The 21,941-nt window shown below is 32.9% G+C and overlaps 1 protein-coding gene across 1 annotated transcript in view; it reads left to right on the top strand.

The window, feature by feature from the left end:
- The window catches only part of L3MBTL4 (L3MBTL histone methyl-lysine binding protein 4), a 489,530-nt gene that overhangs the window by 156,909 nt on the left and 310,680 nt on the right, over positions 1-21,941 (top strand). The window contains exon 5 of the mRNA XM_031946621.1: positions 7,966-8,057. Coding sequence (XP_031802481.1) covers positions 7,966-8,057 — 92 coding nt within the window. The remainder of the gene's footprint in view (positions 1-7,965; positions 8,058-21,941) is intronic.

The raw sequence follows: 21,941 nt of genomic DNA, 5'->3' as shown, positions 1-21,941 counted from the left end.
TTTTTGGTCTCTTGGTGAATCCTTAAATTGCAGCTTTGGATAATTGTAAATTTGGAATCTGGAAAGCCTTTGTTCAAATCCCACTCCTGACACTTAATACTGTGTGATTGAGGAAAAATCACATACCTTCCTAGTGTAAAGTCTCTTTCTTTTAAGACTGATGTGACCCGATGCAAAGTAAAGTGAGTAGAACCAAGAGAACATTGTACACAGTTAACAGCCATATTGTGTGATGAAGAATTTTGAATGATTTAGCAATTCTTAGCAAAACAGTGATCCAAGATAATCCCAAAGGACCATGATGGAGCATGCTATCTGCCTTCTGAGAAAGAACTGATATTGTTTGAATAAGGACTGAAGCATTATGGAAATGAATATTGTAGAGTCCTTAGCCTATCCCTGGCACATGGTAAACTATATAAAAAGTAGCTTCATATCTATATATATATTCCCCCATGACTTTGCATTTGTTTTATGTTTAACTTGCCAGAGATCTTTTCATAAACATGTCCAATTTAGGAATTCCATGGAAGAAGAAATGTTAAATTATGTGTGACTTGCTAACTTTCACTAAGTATATGTATATGTCATGAACTGATGCCAAGCAAAATAAGCAGGACCAGGAGATCATCATATACTTCAACAACAATACTATATGAAGATCATTTCTGATCAACGTGGCCCTCTTCAGCAATAAGATAACCAAATCAGTTCCAATAGAGCAGTAATGAATTGAACCAACTACACCCAGCGAAAGAACTCTGGGAAATGACTATGAACCACTACATAGAATTCCCAATCCCTCTATTTTTGTCCACCTGCATTTTTGATTTCCTTCACAGGTTAATTGTACACTATTTCAAAGTCTGATTCTTTTTGTACAGCAAAATAACTGTATGGACATGTATGCATATATTGTATTTAACTTATACTTTAACATATTTAACATGTATTGGTCAACCTGCCATCTGGGGGAGGGGGTGAAGGGAAGGGAAAAATTGGAACAAAAGGTTTTGCAATTATCAATGCTGAAAAATTACCCATGAATATACCCTGTAAATAAAAAGCTATAATGAAAAAGTATATGTATATGCGCATTATTAAATATATGTAATAGGCCATTTGGACTTAACTATATCTTCAAGGAATTGACACCCTATTTGGAGGTAGAAAATAATCTACACAAGTAAATATCAATTTTTTGGGGGGAAATTGAGGACAACAGTAACTGAGGGTGTCAGAATAACAATAATGATAATAGCTAATATTTGCATAGCGCTTTTTATGTTCCAGGTAGTTTGAGTACTTTGTTATTTCATTTGATTTTCACGACAACCTTAGAAGATAAATGTTATTATTATCCTCATTTTACAGATGAGGAAACTGAGGTAGTCAGAGATCAATTGACTTACCTATGGCCATCTAGCTAATAAAAATACGGGAGCTAATAAGAAAATGAGAATAAGAATAAACTAGGACTTCCTGACTCCACTGCAAGTACTCTGTCCACTCTGCTACCTCGCATCCCAAATTAGGTCTGGTGTAGGAGGCAGTCCTTGAGCTGGCCTTTGAAGGAATCTAGAGATTTTATAAAGGGAACAATTGTCTTTCAGGCATATGGGACATAAGCCTTCCTTATAACAGATGGCTTTGAGTGATGCTCTCATCTTGTTTACCATCCTCCTCACATAGATTTCCTTTGATAAAATCACATCTCTGTAGAATTATTAAAATTCTGATTGGGTCAGATATTCTCTTCAGCAGTGTGGTAGTCAATGTCTCTGTTCTTTCTCCTCCAGGACAATTCTAATTTAGGGCTCAGGGAGGGTTAGTTAATAAGCACTAGGGTACCTGCCCTAAAGGTACCCACCTCAATGTACACCCCAATACTTCCATATCAAAGTTAGAGCTTTTTCATGACTACAAGGGCCCATAACATTTTCTTACATCTAATTGTTACTGTTTATGGTTGGTTCTACATTTCTTTCCACTTATTTTATTTATCTCAAAAAGGTAATTGTAAAAATGAATTGATAAAAGTAGTAAAAGTAGTATGTGTCTCTAGATTCCAATGCTGTCTGAGTATGAAATCATTCAGTAATATCTCAGTGGATCTTTCAAGATGTTCATTTCAAAGCAGAAATATGCCTGTAAATAAATTCTGTTCTGGCTTGGTATATTTCAGGAATGTTATTATGAAGTTAATTTCTGGTGTGTGTTTATAAATATAAATCAGGTCTTTAGTATCTAGAGAATAAACTCAAAGTTTGCCACTCTTCATTGTTCCTTTAAATGGTTAATGATTTTTAAAAATAACATAGAATTTTAGGAATACTTACCTTTAGTAAGCTATTTGTGGTGGTCAATAATTTGAACTCAGTCACTCAGATTCTTTTTTTAAATGCACAAAGGATGTATGAAAAAAAAACTGGCCGCTCTAGTTAAAAGATATAAGGCACATGTAATATTAAGGCAATTGGAGCAGTAGTTCTTAAAAAGGTGGGGAGAAACTTATGGTTGCAACTCCTTGTGAGAGATAACATTGTAAACTCTGCATTAATGCATTTAGGGCAACGTTCCGGCTTTTGGCATCATCTGTATATAATATTATTTTTATATGATACAGTAGCATTATCTGTAAGGGATCACCATCATGAGAATCACATCAAAACATTAGAAAGTTCTATCAGATTCACATTCATTCTCTTAGTTGCTACATCTGTTTCATAGTAAATTCTAATTATGATCAACTTGTTATTTTTGCATTATCTATTATATTATTATGGTTATTTAGTAGAAACAGAGAATTTGAGAGTGTATTGGAAAATTTATCAAAATAACATGAGCAATGGCTCTTGGGTGAAAGAGAGACTCTAATTTGGTAGAAGTTATTATTGCTGATATTAACTGTTACATTGCCACAGTGAGATGCTAAATTAGAAAATAATGACTTTCTTGTTATGAAATGGGAGTTATTTTATCCCTGTTGCTAAGGAAACAGTACCATTATTGATTTACTCTAGTATATTGTTTAACTGCTTTGGTCATTAGTTATAACAGTTCCTGGAATTGGTCTTGGCATTTTAAAACTTTATAATTCAGGTCAATGTTAATAGGGTCTTAGAGTCACAAACAGTTCCATTCAAAAGCAATTAGATTCAACAAACTTTCCTCTAACAATACCTCTGTGTGTAAAAGTCATGAAGGTAGGGACAATGATAGTCTAACAAGAGGAAATACCTGGATGGCTTACTTAATGATGGTAGTTAACTGAAGAACTTAGATTGCAATTTCTAATTGAATGGGACAGAATAGGTCTCTGTGAATATTTACTGAGACTATTTTGGATATTGGGGTTAATTTATTTTTAATTTTTTAGCTAGCCAGTTTGGGTTAAGCAATTTACCCAGGGTCACAAATTAGGAAGTGTTAAGTGTCTGAGGCTAGATTTGAACTCATGTCTTCCTGACTCCTGAGCCAGTGCTGTATCTACTGTGCCATCTAGCTGCCCTAATTTTTTTTACAGAGAGGCAGCAGTGGGATATGTGTATGTATGTGTACACACACACACACACACACACAGGAGTCAGTCTTGGAATAATCATTAGAATTCAAATTCTCTCTGTCTCTCTCTCTAAATATATATATATATATATATATATATATATATATATATATGTTGTTGTTAGAGATTTAGAAAAGACAGGAAGAGAAAGAATTAATTGAAATAACAAAGTACTGAAATCCTTTTTAGAAAAAGAAACAAGGAAAAAAAACCCTAGCAAATAAAAGAAGTTGTAGAAGAGGGAAAAGAAGTGATTTCAAATTTCCTCTATAACTGAGAGCAGGGAAAGAAAGGGTAAAAGGAAGACAGAAGAGATTAAATAAATAAACTAATGGGAGAAAGACAAAAAAAAACAATAAATTTAAATAAAACTTCAAAACTAGAGAAAGGTTTGACAAATGGAAGAGTGATAGAAATCTATCTGAATGGTTCTGAATGACCAAATTTTAGGTTAATTCAAAAAAGTTAAAAAAAAATACAATATAAACATTAAAAAACATTGCATTATGCTGAAAGAAGTCATAGATCCCAGCTTCTTACACTACGGTTCATGATCCCTTGTGAGATCTTGTAACAATGTGAGGATCATGAAATTATGATTTATTATCACTAAATGTTTGTATGCATATTTTATAGACCTATATACCCAGGGACACATAAAAATATCTCAGGCAAAAAGGGGCCAGAAGTGAAAAAAGTTTAAGAAACCCAGCCAAAGATATTAAAAATTGATATCAAATCAAATTCGCATATTTCAAATGGTGCAATGTCAGTTCATAAAGGACATTTAATTGTGGGGCAACTAATTGATGCAGTACTGGCTTTGGAGTCAAGAGGACTAGAGTTCAAATATTGCTTTCAGAACTTGACACTTACTAGCTATTTGACCTTGGACAACTCACGTAACCCTGAATGTCTCGAATTCTCTCACTCAATAAAGGAATATAGCAAATTGTAAAACAACAATAATAAGAAAATTTAATATTTCTCTCTGATTTGGATAAATCCAATAGAATGCTAAGCAAGAAGGAAAATATAAAGTTGTTGAACAAATTCTTGGAGAAATTAGATTCTGATGTGATTCTGAATGAGGCCAATAAAGAGTATAAGTATTTCTTTTATTTCATTTTAAATTGCTGTAATTCTCCTTTTTTTCCTTCTATTTTAAAAATAGTTTGAATTTTATCTTTTAAAAAATAAGGTTAGTTACCTTTAATCTATTTTATTGTTTTAATTTATTTTATTTTTTATTATTTTTCCTTTTAATTAATAATTTCTTTAATTTTCTGAATTTTTACTTTGTTATTTAGTTGGATTTGATCAACTTTTTAATTGTATACTTCATTGTTTTATGTATTCTTTCTCTGTTTTGTTGAGGAAAATATTTAGATATATAAATTTTCTCTCAGAACTACTTCAGCTGAAGCTCATAAATTTTATGTTGTTTCCTTATTACAATATTCTTTGATGAAATTTTCTGTTGTTCTAAAGTTTGGCTCATAAATTTTTAAAGTGATTTTTTTTAGTCTCTAATTACTTTTATATTATTTCTTTAATGGTACTTAATTGAATGTTTTTTTTTAAAACAACATCAATTATTAGTAAATGATGTGTTGAGTATTTTTACTTTTCTCTATTTTTGTCATTTCTTTATGTTTCAGGACATGATCAGTCTTTATAAAGCTTGTTATGTTAAAAAAAAAAGTATATTTCTTTCCCTTCCCATTCTATAAATGTCAGATTGATCATCTCTTACTTCTTTCTCCATGACTGCATTATGTCTTCATTCTTCATTTATCAGTATAGACTTTTTCTCCCATAATAGTTTTCAAGCTGTTTTGATAGTTTTAAAATTATTTTTGATCTGATTTCCAGGACCTTTGTTTTTCATATTATATTCTTTACATTTTTTTTTAATCTTTGGGTTTTGTCTTTCCCCCTTTTTTGATCCAGTTCAATTTGGGGGCATCTTCTGTTCTAAAGTGTAAGTTTTCCATTTCTCTTGTCATTCTTGCATCTCCAGATCTTCTCTCTTTTGTATTTCTTGTTTGATTTCTTCTGGTATTCCTGTGGCTCCTATGATGAGGTCCCAAGAATCTCTTTTTTTCTCTTTTGCATCTCTTGCCTTCATTGGGCAAAAATAGAAAACATACCTGTGTCCTTATGGTCGTTGGTTGTTGTTCAAGAATAACTCTTGGCAGTACTACTTGATTTCCCTCTGTGTCCAAATGAATCACTAGAAGTGGGTAATTGTCATCCATTTGGATAAGCGTTGGGAGGTTCACTATTATGTGTCTGATTCATGCTTCAAGGACAAGACAGATGGATAAGGGGCTGTCCAACCGGAGATGATCTTGGATTGAACAGTGTCATGAAAATTTAGAGAGGAAAGGACCAAGAGAAAATGGTAACCAACTGTGTCATGCTCAGAAAGGTCAAGCAACATAAAGATTGAGGGGAAAGTCTGTTAGATTGGGCAGCTAATAGTGACTTTGGAGGGAAAAGTTTCATTTTTTTACTCCAAACAGAATTGATTTAGTTCTTATTTAATAAAAGTGCTCTTCTGGGTTCAGACAACAGAAGTCTGAGATTTAATGTACCTTTCAATTCCCCAAATTTGTGTATAGACAATTGCAGTGTAATATCCAGATAGAGTTTTGAAAGGTTAGGAATTTATGAAGATAATTTTGCAAAGAACATGAAGTAGTTTTTCTTTTATACATTGCGAAAGATCATGGAGGAAATAAGCTTAAATAACATTTTAGTTAAGTTACCCTTTTCTTGAGGCCCAAGAGGGTTGAAATTTCTGATTTAGTTTGTGAGTCAGAATTCTGACTGATAGGATCAGCTCAATTCATCAACCTGATGGATTATAGTAGTTGACTGTTATCTCATATCCTAGAAAGAGTCAAATAATTTTCAGTTAATCAGTATTTGAAGGGAATGTTGCTATCTTGTTTTAACAAATATAAACTTGGATGATTTGTTCTGTCTTTGGGATGGTAATAACAACTTGATTCTATTAGGACAAACTTATAGAGACTTTGGGATCAGTGAATTTTAGGAAAAGGAACATGAGACTGCAAAGGAAAATTATTTCACATTAAAGCTGGGAAAGAAGACTTTTGTTACAATAGCATTGCCAGGTCATTTGGAAGTAAAGGCTTTAAGAGACAGCATAATTTCAATGACAGACTACTTAAATAGTTCATTACATTGGAGTGATGCCTTGATAACATGAGGGGAATTACTTCATTTGCAATTGGTTCCCTGAGAAGAGGCATTATCCAACACAGCATGCTCAGATGTTAGGCAGCTAATGACAGTTATTTTACAAGAATTTAACTGAAATGTAGTTGTGCATCCGGCAACTTTAGAAATAAAGCTGATATGTTGAAAAAAAAAAAGGAACTACTGTATGTCATTACTTTTTGTAACTACGTATTTAATGATATGTTCATATACTCCTTGAATTTTAATTTTATTGAAAATTCCTGTTTTATCTTATGTACTTTTTTGACATTTATTTTTCTTATCTGTTAAGTGAACAGACTGGACTAAATAATCTCTGTCTCTTCCTGTCCCAAATTCTGAAAAATTAGATACTAAGGATTATAATTTCCCAAGCTGAATATTTTCACAAATTCATTTTTTAAAAAACTAAAAAAGTATTTAAGAAAATTTTTAAAAATTAATATATTTGGTTTTTACCTTGCCTGAATTTCTTGTTATATCTCTCTCCCATTCCTTTATCAAAGAGGCATCCTTTTTTTTTAAGCAATTTTCAATGTAACAAAACTAAAGTAGGAAGTCAATTTTTTAACAGTTGTTCACATTTGATCTAAAGGGAATGAGGGCAAAGGTTTAGATTAGAGGAGAGAAAAGAAGCTCTCTGGATTTTACTAGGCTGCAACTTCCAAAGAGGAGGAGACAGAGTTTTTGAGCAGCTTCTTCTGATAGCTGCTTCTGTTCCAACTCCCGCAGCTGCAAAAAAGGGTTGGGTGGGTGGCATCCAGCTGCTTACAATTTTTTTCTGGCTGGGGGGATTGGTAGGGGAGAAGTGGAATAATTTATTCATAGAAAATTGTCCTACTGACTTTTTGGAGAGTATTCTTTTTCAACAAGAGAAATAATCAAAATTTCAAATTTACACAGCCATTGAAAAAAGTTTTTCAAATAAAAATCCTTGAAAGGTAAAAATTTATGCTGCTCATATTGTAGAAGGAAAATTGAAGCATGGGGAAACTATGGATTACATAGTTCCTTGTGACAAATCAGAAAAAAACACATATAGTCCCTAGGTTTTCTTTTTAGTTTATTATTTAATTAATTAAACTACTTTCTAATCAGGAAAACAAACTTGTTGCTTGTGGGAATTTTTTTTGTTCTTTCTCTTCTAGTAAATTCAGCTGCTGGATGGGAGAGTTGGTCTTGGGATCAATACTTAAAGGAACAGAATGCTGTAGCAGCACCTGCTCGACTTTTTTCTAGGGTAAGTTGTTCCATACAGTCTTATTATTATCTTTTAAATCCACTTTAAGCAAATTCAATGGGAACTGAAGTTTAAGTGAACAACTATTTATCATCTTCTTATAGGAGAGATATAGATTGGGAGGTTTTCTGATTGTGATTATGAGAGGTGGGATGAGTATAGAAAGAATCATCCCAAATAGGAAAGGATATTTCAGTTTTGTTCTCATCCTCTTTGTGTATCTCTCATTCAGATGTGGTTTCTCTGGGTGAGTAAGATTATAGAAGTGTGGTGTACAGGATTAGATGTTGAAAGATACTGAGTAAAGTTATTGACTTACTTGTCATATAACCTTAGCAGCCACTAATTTAGAGTGATCACAACCTAAGAGTATCTTCATAGACCATTTGTATTTTCTCTTATTGATTTTAGGTTCAGAGATATAATATGGCTGTGAAAGCACCAGTATTTCTCTTTCTCTTTCCTCCTCACCTCACTCTCCTAGTAACTTTATTATTGGATCATAGATTATTCTAAACTGGCACCTGATAAATTGACAATACCTGTCTATTTGGAATTGTTAAATAAAATATGTGGATTCCAGTTCAAATTTGCTTCATGTTATTCCTCAATATTTAACCTCTAACTTTAGGTCAGCCTCTTTCCCATTGTCTGAAAATGCCATGCTATTCCCATGTCACTCCTTTGTTTACATTACTGTTTTTTTGTTTTTATTGTTTATCTGAAACAATCTACCCATCCTCAGCTTCAGTCATATATTATTCATGTTGCCTTGCCTCTCTCTATCCACATCAGCTGGATAGCATAATGAAAAGAGTTCTGATTCTAGAGTTGGGAAGATCAGAGTTCAGATTTGGCTGTATTAGCAATGTGATCCTGGGCTAATCACACAGTTTTCTTATTTGCAAATTTTAAAATTTATATTTTTGTAAAAAATTACAATTTTACAATAATGTGTTGCCTATTTCCCAGCATTGTTATGAGGTTAAAATCATTTAATATTTCCAAAGTGCTTTGCAAACCTTCAAATACTTTGTAGATGTTAAGCATTATTATCATCCCTTTTTTTGAATTACTGTTGTATTTTTAGGCATTAGCACTTCATTATATACCATCTGGTTCCCTATTGTTTCAAATATATTGCTTGTCTTCTCAGTGAGATCACAAATTTCTTTATGGGAACTACCATGTGCTATACTGTTTTTTCTTTGTGTAGCTAACACATTGCTTAGTATGTAATACATACTTAAAACATACTTGTTTATTGACTAACTTGAATTTTTAACATTGTATCAGAAACAGCAAATTGCCATTTTGGTTTCCTTGAACAATAAAGAATTCAGTATATGTTAAAATTCAGCACTTGTAGAATATGAGATTCTTGAGAGAAGGGTTTTTTTTTTTATTGTTTTTGTCTTTGTATTCTCAGTATAACCTTGCTGTACAGTCTGGCACACAGTGCACACTTAATATAGTTTTGTTGAAATGATTTAATTTCATTGGACCAGCTTTATAAGTATGATCTGCTATCAAAGTTCAGGCACATCACGGCTGTATAGAAGTTCCCATATTGATAAGCTAATTTGTAGTTGACCCTAAAATCATATTTTATTCTCTGCCTAGTGATTAGTTATCACCCATAGGGCTAGGGACACTCATTTCATAGATTTGAAGATCTCTAAGGGCATAAGCTAGTTTTACTTTTTTTATAAAAAATAGTTGTTATAAAAAAAAATACTGGGTATCTAGTACCCAGTACTTTTCTGTCAGGTCTGTAGAGACTTAGAAAACTTTTGGAGCATTTTAGTGCTTTGGTTTTTACTGACAAAGATACAGAAGATCCACCATCAAGCTCTTCTCAGTGCCAGGTCATGGCAACAGGACAGATCAAAGGGAGTGCTTACCTTTTTTTCCTAGACTGAGGCTGATGAGTTTGCACAGCTTTCCCACACTTAAATCCAGTTAACTTGCAAGTCATAGCATTGTCCTCTGGACAAACAACAGCTTATGTGATAATTCCTTCTCAGTCTTTGCTACACCTTCTTCCTTCCACCACTTAAATATGAGTCTTTTTTTGCTGCACTGCTTCCTTCAAAGGTCTCAATTAACTTCAGTCTTAGTCTTTTTCTACATTTTAGAGATTTATATAAGTTATCTTGAGTTGTGATAAAATCTTAATTGAAGACAACTCTGAGATACCACTACACACCTCTCAGACTGGCTAGAATGACAGGAAAAGATGGACATTGCTGTCCATCCATTACTTGCACCTAGAGCCTGAATATTCCCTTTTTTATATATTTTCTTTTAGTGATTTTATCTGCTCCTGTAGTTTCCATTTTCATCTCCAAATAAGTAAATAACTTGTGTCTATTTTTTTATCCATCTATCATATATATATATATATATATATATATATATATACACATACACACACATACATACACATACATATATACATGCATCTAGTTTGTCTTCTGATTTCCATTTTTCTTCACAAAGACTGACTGCTAGACATCCTCCACCTGCATATATCATCATCATCACCTAATTCTCATCATATAAAAAATAAAACTTAATGTTGTTTCTCCTTATTTCTATTCTTCCTCTAAACTTTTCTATGGTCAAAGCACAGCCATAATTCAACTTTTTAATCATGAGTTCATCTCTCTCATTCAACTAATTAGCAATATTTGCCAATTCTATCTTCATAATCTCTCACATCTGTTTTCATAAACTCACGTAGCCATCATTCTAGTTTATTATTATTAGAGATTTACATTGGAACCCTAGAGGTTTTATAATCCAATCCTCTCATTTTACAGGTGAAGTAATCGAGACCCAAAGTAGTTAGATTCTTTGCCCAAGATCATATAGGTAGGAAATTAGGAGAGACAGAATTCAGACCAAGTTTCTTTAGCTCCAATTCTAGAATTATTTCCATTATACTATATCGTCTTCTCTTTCTCAGTGCCTTTTTGCAAGAGCTTTCTTATTCTCTAGCCTTCTTCTAGACTATACTTTTATAATCTCTCTTTAATACTGCTTCTAAAATACTCTTAAGATTGATCATGATTGTAATTGTCATCAATTGTGTACTTGTCCTGTGAGTAATAAGCCCTTAGACTTGCAATTCTTTGAATGTTGTTTTTTCTTGGTAATCTCTTCACCCACAATCCCCTTATGGACCGTGTGTTGCTTCTTGAATAAAAAGTGATTTTTAGGTACAATGCCCATCCTCTTGTTATACTTTTCCCCCCACTGCTATTATATAATCTCTTTGTATTTGTAGCTTATTATTACCTGTGTCATCTTAAAGAAATCACCTCTCTGGGTTTTATTCAGTTTCCTCGTCTGTAAAATGAAAATATTGGAACAGATGGCTTCCAATGAATGATTCTAATTCTGTTTTAATTCTAATTGTTCAGTTCTGATTCTTATTTTAATTTTTGAGTCATGCTGGCTTCCGAGATCCTAGCTTCCTTCTTTCTCTTGTTCTCTTTAAAGACTGTCCATCCCTTGATGGTCCAGGTCTATAAATATTTATTGACTACCTTTGCAAAATCCTGTCAGGAGGATAGAAGGCAGAGTTATTTTTTTTTCCTAGTCTTTCAGTTTTTCTTTATTCAGATTACTTTTTTGATACCATGTTTTCTATCATTAAATAACATTATTAACTCTCTACTCAAGATTTCATAGATCATGGAAGGTATGATGTATGAGATGGGACCAGGCAAGCAAAAAATATTCAATTGGGAGTACACAAAGATCATCAGTTGAAAAGGGATAATGGCTAAATGCCAGGACAACAAAGAATAGGCATAAAATATCAGAGCAAAGAGTATTTTGAAATGAGTTGAGGAGATTTATATAAGTTATCTTGAGTTGTGATAAAATCTTAATTGAAGACAACTCTGAGATACCACTACACACCTCTCAGACTAGCTAGAATGACAGGAAAAGATAATGACAAATGTTGGAGGGGATGTGGGAAAACTGGGACACTGATACATTGTTGGTGGAGTTGTGAACGAATCCAACCATTCTGGAGAGCAATTTGGAACTATGTCCAAAGGGCTATCAAACTGTGCGTGTCCTTTCATCTAGCAGTGTTACTACTGGGCTTATATCCCAAAGAGATACTAAAGAAGGGAAAGGGGCCTGTATGTGCAAGAATATCTGTGGGAGCCTTCTTTGTAGTGGCTAGAAACTGGAAACTGAGTGGATGCTCCTCTGTTGGAGAATGGCTGAATAAATTGTGATATATGAATCTTATGGAATATTACTGTTCTGTAAGAAATGATCAACAGGATGATTTCAGAGAGACCTGGAGAGACTTAGATGAACTGATGCTGAGGGGAATGACAGGACCAGGACATCATTGTACATGGCAACAACAAGACTGTACAATGATCAATTCTGATTGACAGGGCTCTCTTCAACAATGAAAGGATTCAGGGCAATTCCAATGGTCTTGTGATGAAGAGAGCCATCTACACCCAAAGAATCTGTGGGGACTGAATGTGGTTTACGACATAGTATTTTAAATCTTTTTGTTGTTGTTTGCTTGTTTTTTGTTTTCTTTCTCTTTTTTCCTTTTTGATCTGGTTTTTCTTGTAAAGGATAATAATTGTAGAAATATGTATAGAAGAATTGCACATGTATAATATATATTGGATTACTTACCATCTAAGGGAGGTGGTGGGGAGAGGTGAGGGAAAAAATTTGGAACACAAGTTTTTGTGGGGATGAATGTTGAAAATTATCTATGCATTTGTTTTGAAAATAAAAAGCTTTAATAAAAATAAAAATTTAAAAATCTTAATTGGCTTTCTAGGTTCTTGTAAGGTTATAGCCTAGGACTCATTAGACTTAACAAAAACTAGTATTTATTAATCTAGGTGGTTCAGTAGATGGAGAACTGGGCCTAGAGTCAGGAAGATCTGAGTTCAAATCCAGCCTCAGATATTAACAAGCTGTGTGAACCTGGGACAGTCACTTAACTCATTTGACAAATCCATTGGAGTAGGAAATGCATCTTTACCAAGAAAACCTCCTATGGAGTTAACAAAGAGGCAGTCACAACTAAATTTTATTCTGTGATATCTTGTTTTGTTGCTCTTTGTGTATCTAATTCATTGTGATATCACTGAGGTATTTCTTGGCAAAGATACTGGAATGGTCTGCCATTTCCTTATTCAGCTTCTTTTACAGATGAGGAAACCGAGGCAAACAGGGACACACAGCTAGTAATGTTTGAGGCCGTACTTGAACTCAGGTTTTCCCAGCTTCAGGCCCAGGGCACTATTCACTGTGTCACCTAGCTGTCTCTTACATTCCATATGTCTACATTTTGTCCCCTAGTGAAACTGTAAGTTCCTTGAAGTCAGAATGCCTATTTGATTTACCATTATACTGCTAGAAGTATAAGAAATCAGTATCAGCTCCATGTAGCTAATATATCATACATACACATAAGTATATCTGTACATGTGTGTGTCTGTATTCATCCATCCATCTTCCCTCTCATAATTGATGCTCATCTCCATTGGTAGTAAGATGTTGAATTAAGAATTCTCTTTATACCAGTGAAATCATAGGCTTGCCTTTCTTACTTCTCTGGTCACTCCCTCCAAAGAACATTTATAATGTTAATAAGGAGTAGGTAGTAGTGTAGCTGATAAAAGTACAGGCCCTGAAATCAGAAATACCTGAGTTCAAATTAGACATCAGACACTGACCCTGGCGAATGCCTTAACACTGTTTGCATCATTCATAAAACAAGGATTTTTAAGTAGCGCCTGCCTCCTGAAGTTGCTGTGATGATAAAATGAGATAATAGGAAAGTGGTTAGTATATAGTAGTTGCTATATAAATGTTAGCTATTATTATTTTCATCATTGTTGTTGATTAGAAATTATGAAATACTTAAAGAATTTTTAAAATGTTTTTCAGATGTGTTTTTGGAAATATTTTTGGATATGAGAAATTCTCAATCCTATCATCATTTCAGATGCTTCTTGAGCACAGCATGTTTGTTCCAGTTAAATCTCCACAGTGATTTTAGTAGAAGATATTTTTGGTATAGTATTTGGAATGGAAGAGACTAAACAGAACTCTCTTGGATATGTGAAAGATGAATCATTAAGGCTTTTCTAAAGACTAGCTCCTAAATATGATCATACCCTTGATGTTATCATATAGCTCTTAACCCATAATTCTGTCTTTCAACATAATATATTTTATCTGTTTGGTGTTTCACACATTGTAGACCATTATACATTCTTATTTATCTTCATATATTCTTCCTTCTTAATTTATTTCTTCTTCACTGATACCTATTATAACTGTTTTAATCTAAGCACCTTAGACTCCCTAATGCTCCCCAGTCTTCCAGAGGAATCCATTTTTCTAATTATATGTCATCTTAATTTCTTCTAGTTTATATGCCTTAGAATAAAACTGATCCAAGTTTTTTTTAGCCTATTGTTTGTCCCAGGGTAGTTTGAACAAATTATGTTACATGTAATGCTACTTGAGACACTATCTCTATGGCACTGCTTATTATTATTATTATTATTATTATTATTTTGCTAAGACAAGTTAGGAAATGTTAAGATGAGGTCAGATTTGAATTCAGGTCTTCCTGACTTCAGAGCTGGTGCTCTAGTCACTACACCAGCTAGCTGCCCCTTCTATAGTATTTTTAAAAGAGGCTTCATTTTTGGTAAAACACATGTAGAAAAGAGAACCAAAATGTTGAAGGACTTTTAGTAGTGTTTTTCAAAACTTCCCCCTTCTCCTCTTCCTTCATACTAATGAACTGTAATCACAAAAATGGAGAATGATACTTAGAGAACCCCAGAGATTCTACTAAAAAGCTATTAGAAATAATTCATAACTTTAGCAAAGTTGCAGGATACAAAATAAATCCCCATAAAACCTCAGCATTCTTATACATCACCAACAAAAATCCAACAGCAAGAGATACAAAGAGAAATTCCATTCAAAATAACTGTTGACAGCATAAAATATTTGGGAATCTATCTACCAAAGGAAAGTCAGGAATTATATGAGCAAAATTACAAAAAAACTTTCCACTCAAATAAAGTCAGACTTAAATAATTGAAAAAATATTAAGTGCTCCTGGATAGGCCGAGCAAATATAATAAAGATGACAATACTCCCTACACTAATATATTTATTTAGTGCTATACCAGTCAGACTTCCAAGAAAATATTTTAATGATCTAGAAAAAATAACAACAAAATTCATATGGAATAATAAAAGGTCAAGATCTCAAGAGAATTAATGAAAAAAAAATCAAATGAAGGTGGCCTAGCTATACCTGATCTAACACTATATTATAAAACAGTATTCACCAAAACCATTTGGTATTGGCTAAGAAATAGATTAGTTGACCAGTGGAATAGGTTAGGTTCACAAGACAGAATAGTCAACTATAGCAATTTAGTGTTTGACAAACCCAAAGATCCTCACTTTTGGGATAAGAATTCATTATTTGACAAAAACTGCTGGGATAACTGGAAATAAGTATGGCAGAAATTAGGCATGGACCCACACTTAACACCGTATATGAAGATAAGATCAAAATGGGTCCATGATTTAGGCATAAAGAACGAGATTATAAATAAATTAGAGGAACATAGGATAGTTTATCTCTCAGACTTGTGGAGGAGGAAGAAATTTGTGACCAAAGATGAACTAGAGACCATTATTGATCACAAAATAGAAAAATTTGATTATATCAAATTAAAAAGCCTTTGTACAAACAAAATTAATGCAAACAAGATTAGAAGGGAAGCAACAAACTGGGAAAACATCTTCACAATTAAAGGTTCTGATAAAGGCCTCATTTCCAAAATATATAGAAAATTGACTCTAATTTATAAGAAATCAAGCCATTCTCCAATTGATAAATGGTCAAAGGATATGAACAGACAATTTTCAGATGATGAAACTGAAGCTATTACCACTCATATGAAAGAGTGTTCCAAATCACTATTAATCAGAAAAATGCAAATTAAGACAACTCTGAGATACCACTACACACCTATAAGATTGGCTAGAATGACAGGGAAAGATAATGATGATTGTTGGAGGGGATGTGGGAAAATTGGGACACTGATACATTGTTGGTGGAGTTGTGAACGAATCCAGCCATTCTGGAGAGCAATCTGGAATTATGCCCAAAGAGTTATCAAACTGTGCATACCCTTTGATCCAGCAGTGTTACTACTAGGCTTATACCCCAAAGAGATACTAAAGAAGGGAAAGGGACCTGTATGTGCCAAAATGTTTGTGACAGCCCTGTTTGTAGTGGCCAGAAACTGGAAAATGAATGGATGCCCATCAACTGGAGAATGGTTGGGTAAATTGTGGTATATGAATGTTATGGAATATTATTGTTCTGTAAGAAATGACCAGCAGGATGAATACAGAGAGGATTGGAGAGACTTACATGAACTGATGTTGAGTGAAATGAGCAGAACCAGGAGATCATTTTATACCTCAATAACGATACTGTATTCTGATGGAAGTGGATTTCTTTGACAAAGAGACCTAACTCAATTTCAATTGATCAAGGATAGACAGAAGCAGCTACACCCAACGAAAGAACACTTGGAAATGAATGTAAACTGCATTTTTGTTTTTCTTCCTGGGTTATTTCTACCTTCTGAATCCAATTTTCCCTGTGCAACAAGAGAACTGTTTGGTTCTGCACACATATGTTGTATCTAGGATATACTGTGACATATTTAACATGTAGAGGACTGCTTGCCATCTGGGGGAGGGGGTGGAGGGAGGGAGTGGAAAAATCGGAACAGAAGTGAGTGCAAGGGATAATGTTGTAAAAAATTACCCTGGCATAGGTTCTGTCAATAAAAAATTATTATAATAAAAAAAAGTAAAAAAAAATGGAGAATTCTTGGTCTGCTTCTGTTTCTGTCTCTATCTTTCCTTCTTTTCCCCATTTTCTTCCTTTCTTTCTCTTTTCTGAGTGATCTATATGTATATTTACCATATCTATTGATATATTTGTTTATACACAGTATCATAAATACGTTTTATATATATGCATACTAGATATGTATGTGTGTGTTATACACAGTCAGAGGACAGAGAAAGAGAGGGAAGGACAGAGTATTTTTAGTATGCACATTCCACATACGTCTATAATTGCATATGTGCACACATACACATCCCCAGAACATGAAAATGGATGTGCAATTTGAATATAGGGAACTTTAAGTGAAGAAATTGAAGATTTAAGGCATTTGCCTAGGGTTACAGAGAATGTATGAGGCAAGGCTTGAACCCTTCCAGTCCAAGGTCAGCTCTTTAACAACTATAACAACCTGCCTCTTACCTTGCACATGAGAGATGCTTAATAATGCTTTTTGTTTGCATAATAATATTAATAGATTTCACTTCTATGACATTTTACAATTTACAAATTGCTTTCCTCAAAACAGCCCTGTGAAGTAGAGGAAATTGGTGACATTAAATAAATGCATAACCTTCTCTCATTAATTAGTACATTTGTTCAAAAATATTTTCAAGGGATATAAGAAACTTTCTTATCTTTCTTGATTTATTTTAAATTCATCTATCATAATTATTTTCTTGTAATTAAAAACCTATGAAACTGGAAGTGACTTGGATTTCTCAGGGGTTTTTTGAGAACCTTGACCCCATCTTTTCATGATCTTTTTCTCAGTCTGAATTCTTATAGCACTATATTTTGTTTAAATGGTTTTCTTATTATTTTGTTTGCGTGTTTCTTGCTTCCTAATTGTCTTATGTCTCCCCTAGTGATTGTGAACATGCTTTCTGCTATTATATCTGCCACACTGCCAGGCACAAAATCAATACATAGGTGCTTGATACATGTCTTTGTATGAATTGTGCACTTTAAAACTTAACTGACAAAAAAAATCTTGTAGATACCATATCATTGATACCTTTTCAACTTCCTTTTAATAGTAAAAAGCTTCAGAACAGTTTGATACCAACTGTATCAAAAACAAACAAACCCAAATCACCCACTACTGTAGAATTAAAATTTATCATGCACATTTAAATGCCTCTCATCCTCTTTTGACATTTAAGCTCTTTTTCTATGCTTTTTCTATACAGGCAGATGTTCTTATGGTATCTGGTTATATATGCTTTTAAGCATCTAGGCAGAATTTTAGCATTGTCAAATAGAACGCAGTAACTCTTAGATATATTGGGGGGTAAAGTAAAGAGGCAAATAAATTTTTTTTAGATATGTTGTCCATTGTGTAGTGACATCAGCTCAGGTTTTATCTGTATCAAACTTTTTGTGAAACCTTTTTAGATCTTCTTCTGTCTCCCAGGCCCCTTACACTTCAAATAATTTTAAATAAGTTTAAAGTTGTTGTTGCATGTGTTTGTGTTTGCCTTTGCATTTGTATATATGTTCTCTTTCCTTATAAGACTGTTTCCAGAGACTTTATAGATTACAAAATATTATTTCTATCTGAGCTGTTATTACTAATATTTTGCCTAACAATTTGTTCTGTACATCTTAGGAAAAATGATAGTACCACTTGGTTTCATTAATAGGAAATATCACACATGGATATTTGTCAAACAATTGGAGTTGTTATTTACCTATTGTAATACAGCATTGATTAATAGTATTAGTCTAGAAATTTTTCATCAGATTTTGAGTGTGATTGAGGTTAAAAAATGGAGAAGTGGAAAGAGAGAGTTAATCAGGTTTTCCATTCCTGTGACAGCAGTTGGTCTTAGAATCAAATGGTAGAGATATCCTGAAATACTCTGGTTTTTAAAAACTACTCCATATATTTGTACTATAAATTTTTAAGTCAACATTTATTGTGTCTAGAAAATTGTTAGTCATTGAAGAGGTAGAAAATTTAGATGAAATATAGTTCCTGATCTTTATGAAGAAATTCTCTAAAGGTTTCATATGGACTTGATAGATCCCTATGGTTTAGTAGGAGAATAGATTACAGCACAGAAAAAATACATGCATAAGCTATTAGACAATAAATACTTTGGAGATGTTAATTAAAGTTCTATAACTGAACATGTGTTCTTCCTAATACATCTATTATCTTTTTTTCCATGATATGAAATACTCCATTTGCTTTTATGTAATTATGTATGTGTATGTGTGTATTCAGTATTCTCATTATAATTTTCTGTGTTTTCCTTATTTCTTATTCCTGTCCCCATTATACAATTCCTTCAGTTTGTATTATGAATAAATTTCATTGATATCATTTACATTAATATTACCAATATATTGAAAACTCTCACATGTGCAGAATTTTAACAGTTGTTCTGTGTATTTTCAGTGTTAACCTGGGTTTGAATTACTGTCTCAAATCATATGAAGAAGCCCTTCATGTCTCAAGTCATATGAAGAATTTTTATTTGAGTTATCTCTTACCATTCTATTTATGATAGTTTTGCTTTTCTGAATTTTTATATATAGTTAATTTTTTGAGGGTGGGATGAGTGATATAATGGGGGGGGGAACCCAACAACTAATCACTATACTCAGTTTCACCCCACATAATAAGTCTATTTGTTGAAAAAGATTTAATTTCTAATATGGTGGTTGGTATCAAATAGTTAAGCAAATCCAAAACAATAGTACTTAAGAGTTAGTTAAGTACTGCTTATTTGTTCTAAAGAATGATATTCTCATTTTCTACAAATGCTACAGTTGCTTATCTGAACTTCCAGCTGGAAGTTGAATGCCAAGTTCATAATCGTTTAAGAAGAGAGATTAAAAGAGAAAATGGTGTCCTTTAAGTGAAGTTTATATTAAAGTTACATTGATTCTTTGCTCAGAATGGGCTCACCCCTAGAAAAAAAGGACCCAAGGGCTTTTTTCTGTTTTAGACAAAGTGTTCTCTGAGGATTCTTGACATAAATTTTCTGTTGGTTGAGGAATTTGTGGACAGCTTTGATAAGGGCACTCAGAATGGTTTGCAGTATTTTGAGTTTTTTTTTTTTTTACATACAATCTCTTATCCAAGTGTCATTTTTATTTTATTCATAGGGAACTTTTAAGCCACATTTGCTTTTGCCCATGTCAGTGTTTCACTCACAGAAAGATGCGTTGTACATTTTGTTTTGTGTGTGAGATTTTAATTTAGTCAGTTACTGAGATGTCTGGGGTATTTTTTGAGTGCAGACTTTAATTGTGCAATCAAATATGTTAACATAATTTTCTTACTTTTTAGAGATGATATAGAGTTGATTAGAACTGAATGAAGAGATGAATGAGTTTATTACTTCACAGAAACCAGAAAAATATACACTGACCTATCTATAAAGCAGTACTGTCATTATATTAAGGATGAATTTCTGTCTTTCACCTCTGTTCTATCACATTGGCCATATACACCATTCTTGGAATGCCTTCCTTCTTCACCTCCTCATTTCTAGGAACCTTTCACTCCGTTCAAGAATTATTTCACTTTCCAGCTCCAACAAGAGACATTTCCTTATTTTGCTTTCATATTATTCATGCTTTCATGTTCATAACTTGTGAAAATGTTGTATATCTCCCCAGCAGGATAGAAACTCCTTAAGAATAGAGATTGTCTCACTTTTGTGCTTATATGTCACAATGCCCACTGTATATTAAGTAGATCCTTAGTAAGAACTGATTGATTGCTGCTCTTTTATTTGTGCTGTACACATATTTATGTATATATTTGGAAACCATTTAAGAAATTTGACTGTAATAAGAAAATATCATATAAAACAAGAATTTCAAAATTCTTCTGTCATCCTTACCTTTAGGTTAGCCTTAACTGTAAAATCCAATTGCCTTTTTCCATTGAAATTAAAAATAATTCCTATTAATCTAACAAATCGATAGCATGATGAAGAATTATTTATGCCATGAGGAAATTAAAAATTGATTTTTTTATCCAGTTAGAGTTCATGGAAAAAGTGGGATGTGCTTCAAGGATAGGAGAATAGCATATCCTTTCAGAAGAAAAATCAATGTGTTTGGAATGGAGCTTCATTAAAGAGAGAGAGAACATATATCTTATCAGTTATGCATATTCTTAATGTCATGGTATAGGAAAGAGAATACCTTTGGTCTTGATGTATTTGAATACATACTGATTTGTTGGTTGTTGTTTTTTTTTCAGATCATTCAATAGTAACATATTTATTAGGACTTGATACTTTAATAACTTAAAGGAATGAAATCATTTCCCCAAAATATCTAGCATATATCTCTTTAGAAATAAAGTGACAAAGGGGTTAGATTTATTTCAGTTATGCTCAGTAATGGTAGTTTATTAAGATCTAGCATTTAAGGAGAGAAAAAAAATTAAATGCTTTTTATTTATCACGGCATATAATAGAAATTTATTTTTATGAACCTCATTACCATATATAATTGTAAGATATTTTTAATGGAAAAGTTTTTCACCTCTAATAAGTGCCTTACATAGTGCCTGGCACATAGTAGGTACTTTAAGTGCATAATTTTCTCCCTCCCTTCCTAAGTATGTCATGTGAATGCAGCAATAAAGGAGAATATTTGGAAAAGAGCTTATAAAATGGTGACTTTCTCTTTGAATACTGTCCTTCAAAATTGTGAAAATGGTATGCTTTATTTTCATTTGAAACCCAAAGAGGAAAGACACTGCTGTGTTATATATACAGTGTTAGTTACAGTATTATATAAAGCTCCCAAATGTTCAATTGGGAAGCAGTTTTGATATGCTGATAATAGTAACATTGATCATCTTAACTTCTGGCTGTGAATTTCTGCAAGTGTCTTGCCTCCATCACTGATGTGTAATAAGAAGACATAGTCTGTTCCCTAGG

This window comes from Sarcophilus harrisii, chromosome 1, assembly GCF_902635505.1.
Source record: "Sarcophilus harrisii chromosome 1, mSarHar1.11, whole genome shotgun sequence".
Taxonomy (NCBI): domain Eukaryota; kingdom Metazoa; phylum Chordata; class Mammalia; order Dasyuromorphia; family Dasyuridae; genus Sarcophilus; species Sarcophilus harrisii.
The sequence above is the reverse complement of the archived record's forward strand: the minus strand, read 5'-3'. Positions and strand labels throughout refer to the sequence as shown.